The following is a 6,000-nucleotide window of genomic DNA, read 5'->3' as shown; positions in this document are numbered from 1 at the left end:
TATATATATATATATATCCCATATTTATTTCAGGCTAGACAATCATCATTGGCAGCAACTGCATATGTTGACACACTACAACAAAAAAACACTATGTAGTACTCACCTCAAACTCATGTGAGGGTGCTGTGGTAAGTATTTTTTCTAATTCCTTTTTCACAGATAATTCTAGTTCTTGTCGAATGACTTCTTGGAACTGAGAAGCACCATCTTGAGACATAGCTTTGCTAAGATCTGAAAACAAAAATATAAAGCCACTGATTAAAATCAGCCAGCAGGAGACAGGTTAGCAAAAATTAAGGATGCATGAAAATGCTATATAGAAACCTACTACTTATAAACTTAAATAATAATCATGATAATTTAAAAATTAAGTTAAAAACTAAAAATTAAAAAAGAGCTTAGAATAGAGGTAACTCTCATGGGTAGATAATGCTGCTCCCATAAGTCACAAGTTCTTAAAGTAAAAACCCCAGTGCCAGTTGCAGACTACCTCCCCTATGAGTTGTTGGCCAGAGAGTTCTCAGAGGCCCCCAAAATAATACAGGCTATTTCCACTGCTCCACCAAAACTACATGGTAAGACCCTGTTGTTGAAGACATCACATGTTTTGATTACATGACAGAAATCAAGATGGAACAGAGTTGGAAGCATCCCTCCACCCTCCTGTTGGCTAACTTTTTCATACTGAATGAAAGTGCTATGTAGACTGCTGGGGGAAGAAAGCTCATTAATGGTCTCACCCAGCTACAGACCATGTGTGTTACAATAATGACTTGCCAGGCAAGATATGCCTATAGGCTCAATGGTGGCAAGACTATTTTGAGGCTAACCAGCTGCTTTGTGATTGGATTTGAGGTCTCCTTCCATAGGAAGGAATATATACCTGATACTATAAACCTGGTAAAAAGCCTATGGCTGGGAGGGCATGAGCCCAAGGTTGAAACACACTACCATTGTTTCCCTAAATGAACATGTTCTCAAATACTCTTTTAAGTATTTATCTTTATATCTACAGACTAGTACAACTCTGCTTGGGAAAGAGAAGCTTCTTTTTGCAGAGAGTGATGGTTAATGCAGAGACTCATATCTGATCAAAGTGCTGAGAAAAAGTGATTAAGGTGCTCTTAGCCTTAAAAAGGACATCTATATCATATTCCCCTTCCCAAAGCCCCCCCCCCCAAATCACAGAAGAGAAAGCGAATGGAAAAGAATTTAAGAGCTAAAGGATGAAGAAGAGTGACATGAAATGCTGCCATCCAGATATAACATTACTGTTGTAACCATGAACACACAGCAGCTATGGACATATGTACAAAATTGGGCCCTTCAATTTTCCACCATAGATAAAGGAGGTAGGTGCCCATGAGACCCTATCACTTCCCGAGAAGTTAATGACTGTTAATGGTTGCTGGAGTGATTTTTTTCTCTAATGTGCAAGGTAAGAGAGGGTTCTGAAGGAAAAGGGATAAAAGAGTAATGGGGGTGGAGAGTAAATATAATCACAATGTATTGTATATATATATGTATGAAACTGTAAAAAGAAAGAGAGAAAATAAACGGATCTTTGAGTCAAAAAAGAAAAAGATGAAAGGAAAGAAAAGGAAAAGAAAGAGCAAACAGTCTTAAAAAGCTTCTAAGTTTCAACATATCTATTTCTGCCAACCCAACAAATAGGATTCAAACCTATGGCCTTATGATCCTCTAGCAAGATTTCAGTGTTGTCAACTAATTAGGATTTTAAAATAATATGAGCTCACATTTGACTGTTTGCAATACTCATATGCTTTAGGAGTCTATGTGGCACATGAATAAATACTTTTGTGTGAGATTAATGAAAGAGGATTAATTTCATTTGAACATACAGCTCCATTTCTACTGTTTCCATACTAGCAATCAAAACTAGAGAAAATTTAAAACACCTGAATGACATGAGCAGGCATATAGTTTATAGACCATGTCTTTAATGAACTGCTTCTTCATAAGAGCTGAAGGTTTAGCTATTTCACTGGAGGAAAAAAAAAAAATCCTTCTTCCTCTTCAGTCCAGATGAAAATTTTAAGGAATCCTTTCAATTTTAGATGGGAGTCATCACAGTTTCCTGACCACCATCCCAGGGAAAAAAAGTCCCTTTGAAAATACTAACAATTCCAAGGTGCCCCTAGTTCCATGCATTAACGTTTTTACTTTTAAAGGAAAGTACACAGAACTACCTTCCCCCTTTCACCATTCTTCTATTTCAGACTAGACTATCATGGCTTTTGGCACAGGTGGAGAAAAATACCAATCCACGTGTTTTACATACTCAGATCTTGAAGGCTACCACTTTGTCCACTTCTCATAAAGGGGCAATCAAGTTATTATCTACCCTTCCTTTTTATCCTCAGTTACCTAATTCAATCTTATTTCAGAAATGGGTTCTTAAGGTTACATTCAAATATTTCATTTGAAATACAGTACAAATACTCTAAAAAATCATATTTCTACAAGGTTAAAATTTCTCTCCTCTTATACATGACTATATACTTTATACACTACCTCATACACTAAAAATTCTTCTATTTGTTCTCTGTGTAAGGAAAAGCATTTATAAGAAATGAAAGCCAATGTAATATTTGAAAAATACTTTTGAGAACACTAGCAAATTATGTAACTCCTGGGTTAGTTTATTTAATGAAGACAGCCTCTCCTCCCAAATAGGTAAAACTAATAGCAAATGAGATATTTAGCATGGTTCTTCAAAATCTTTTAATAAAATGTTCAAGAGCAGGGTTAGAGAGATGGCTCAGTGGTTAAGAGCACTGCCTGCTCTTACAGAGTACCCAGGTTCAGTTCTCATCATCCACATAGCAGCTAATCATTATCAGTAACTGTTAAGGTTCAGGTAGCCCTGCCCCCTCACCAACAGGGCCTCACAAGCCCCCGAGAAAAGGGAACGGAGTTGATAAGAGCCCTGGTCTTTGAAGTCAAGAGAAGCAGACTTTTTTCTACTGTTTGGCCAATGCAGCAGGCTTCCCCTTTGATCTCTAAAGAGGGCAGGTTTTAACAATCTCGCTCTCCCACCCCCCAACTTAAAAATATATATATATCTTACCTCTGCAGGAAGCAGAAGCCTGCCCTTTAATAAGACCCCAGCTCATGACCCAGGCAGATATTTTCCCTGCCTGGAAGGGACTCTGTCCCATGTGTTCCTTTGCTAATAAACTCTATTCCAATGGAGTTTTATCTGTGTCATGGTGCTTTCTCCTGATCAACCGGATTCATCCATAGGCTACTTTAAGATGGTGCCAAAACCGGGTTCTTACTTCAAGGGAGCTGCCTGGACTTCTCTAATGCCAATAATTTGGCTTTCAGTTTTTCTAGCCATTTGTCTTCAAGGTGCAAAGGGAGCTGACACTTTGTGATGACTAGACCTGTGAAGCACATGGAAATTTGCTGTACTCCAGGGCCAAAACCCTACAAGAGGCAAGCTACTACCAACACATAGTTACAGCAATGAGTGATAAAAAATAATAGTGTACTTGAGGGAGAGGCTTGAGATGCCACCTCTACTGGTCTTAACTCCTCCCCTTTCTACAGTATGATTCTAAGCCTGTTTTTCTCTGGAATAGAGTTATTTCCCTCTCTGATACTCAGGTGCTCTATGCTTGCTTATGTTCCTGCCCCACCACTCCCTGAGTGCTTTCTAGTTATAATGTCAGGGTAATATTAATTATATTGGTAAACTGTCACGTGCTGTTTGAGCTCACTGAGATGCTTACTCTGGAGATGGGATTGGCCCTCCACTTCAGACTCAAGCCTATTATCTCAAGATGTGTTCTCCAAGACTTTTTCCAGGTTCAGGCTGGTCCCCTGACCCTGTGACAAGTAGAAGGAGAACAACAAAATAGCCTGAGAGTAAAGGCACTATGCAGTTGAGAACAGCTAGGGTGTAAATTAATTTCAACAGAGGGTATTACTGTCTATAAAGAAACTAGTTAATGGAATTACTTTAAGTATTATTTAGATTTTATTTATACTTAACCTAATATATTAATGTTTCCTTTTGTCTTTCCTGTCTCCTACAAGGTTTTATTAACTTCCTTCAGTTATTTAGATCTTTAAAAAGATGCTACCTCAAATCTATATGGAAACAACTCTTTCTTTAGACCACTAATTACCTATACAAAACAACATCTAAGTTGGTTGGGTAAAATCCTATTTGTTAAAAAATTTGTTTTTAGTTTACTTTCAAGGTGTTTTAAGATGTATTCATTTTGTCTACTTCAAAGGTGTTTTGGTTTAAAAATGATGAACCACATTCTCAACAAAGACTATGTAACTAAATATGTATACACAGTCAACATAAATTTATTCTTCTTAAAATTAATTTACTTGGTATCATATTAATTTTTAAGTAAAATCTCATACAAACTAAAAATGTTAAATTAACACCAAAATATTTTTTTCAGCCAAAATATTCTTTCTTTAATCTACAACATGGTTTCCGGTACTAAAATATATAAATTAATTTTAAGTATCTCTCTCCCTATCTCCCTCTCCCTCTCGGTCTTGCTCTCGCTCTCTCCCTCTCCACCACCCTTCTGGGGCTCTACTAAACCTCTAGTAAACCACTGCCCTTCTAGGGCTCATCTTCCCTCAGCCTCTACTAAACCTCAGGATCAACTTGTTCCACAGGCTTCCCTCCCTTCTGGTTCACTGCGTTTTTTCTGCTTTTCTCGCATCCCATTCCTTGTACTTTGTCTCCACCTACTGGCTGGTTCCGCCACGCTTTCATTGCAGGGTTTTCCTATCCCCTGGCTTGCCTCGAAATCACACATGTGTCAAAACCCCTTCCTTTCTCTGGATATAGGGCACTATTTCCATAGACAGGAATACGCACTGCTCCCTGTCCAGGACAGGATCTCACCTTTCCTCTTCCTGATGATCTAATTGCGGGATGCCACCTTCTGGGACTTGGAAATACCTCGAAAATAACTCGACCCCGAGCAACAAAAAAGGAGGCTTTCTTTTGATGCCTGGTTCTCCTCGTTATTGTTTTTGTGTGACCAATGCCAAACCCCTTCTCCTCCTACTCCCTACCCCGTCTCTCTCTTCCTCGTCTGCTGCGAGTTCCTGCCCGGACTCATGATCCTGCTTCCACTCCCTATGGAGAGAGGGTTTCCTTTGTCTCCCGTCTGCTCAGTTCTGTCTCTACCTCCTACCTGCTTGCTCAGTTCTTTCTCTATCTCCTCTTCACTCTACTTACTCTGTCACTATGGGAACCACCCACTCAAAGTCTCAGGGTCTCACACCTCTTGCTTGTCTTCTTAAATCCTTAAAACAACTAGGACTTTCGGACAAAATCAGGCCAAAAGGCCTTAAGTTCCTGTGTACCACTGCCTGGTCTCAGTATGAGCTAGAAAATAACTCTGTTTGGCCAGACACTGGAACCTTAAACTTCAATATTTTGAGAGATTTAGAAATTTTCTGCCATCATAAAGACAAACGGTCCGAATTACCATACATCCAAGCTTCCTTTGATCTCTGTGCTAATCCCTCCCTCTGTGTCCCATGTTCTTCCCATCAGGTTCTTCTGGCTAAGACAGTTTCATGGGATTCTAACCCATCAGGGGCCTCTGCCCCACCTCCTCCTCCCTACTCCTCCACCTCGGGTTTTGATCCTACCATAGCCAATGAAAAGCCTCTGATTAGGACCCATCCCCAACCTCCTCCTGCTCCCCAGCCTGAGGCACAGCCAAGTCTTCACCATGCTCTCCCTTGCTAAACTTTCTCTTGCCTTCCTTTTCAGGACCCAACCTGGCTCCCCTCCTTTCTCCAATTCGAACTCCCTCTCCACACCATGATCTTCCCCCTCTCCAGTGCTGCTCTAAGTTTGTCACTGGCTCTCCTTCCACTGACTCTCCTCTACTCAGAGAAATCCAAACCCTTAAACACCACCTTGCCAAATATTCCCTAGTCTCACTATTCTGGCTTCTAGCTCAAAAAACCCATTTATCC

The 6,000-nt window shown here is 39.9% G+C and overlaps 1 protein-coding gene across 2 annotated transcripts in view; it reads right to left on the bottom strand.

The window, feature by feature from the left end:
• The window catches only part of Ugp2 (UDP-glucose pyrophosphorylase 2), a 78,535-nt gene that overhangs the window by 50,111 nt on the left and 22,424 nt on the right, over window positions 1-6,000 (bottom strand). For both annotated transcript variants that reach the window (XM_008850630.3, XM_008850629.3), the window contains exon 2: window positions 107-234. In XM_008850630.3, coding sequence (XP_008848852.1) covers window positions 107-220 — 114 coding nt within the window. In that variant the 5' untranslated portion in view covers window positions 221-234. The remainder of the gene's footprint in view (window positions 1-106; window positions 235-6,000) is intronic.

Source organism: Nannospalax galili, unplaced genomic scaffold (assembly GCF_000622305.1).
Source record: "Nannospalax galili isolate Female #2095 unplaced genomic scaffold, S.galili_v1.0 scaffold805, whole genome shotgun sequence".
Classification (NCBI taxonomy): Eukaryota; Metazoa; Chordata; class Mammalia; order Rodentia; family Spalacidae; genus Nannospalax; species Nannospalax galili.
This window is presented reverse-complemented; position numbering and strand designations above follow the sequence as displayed.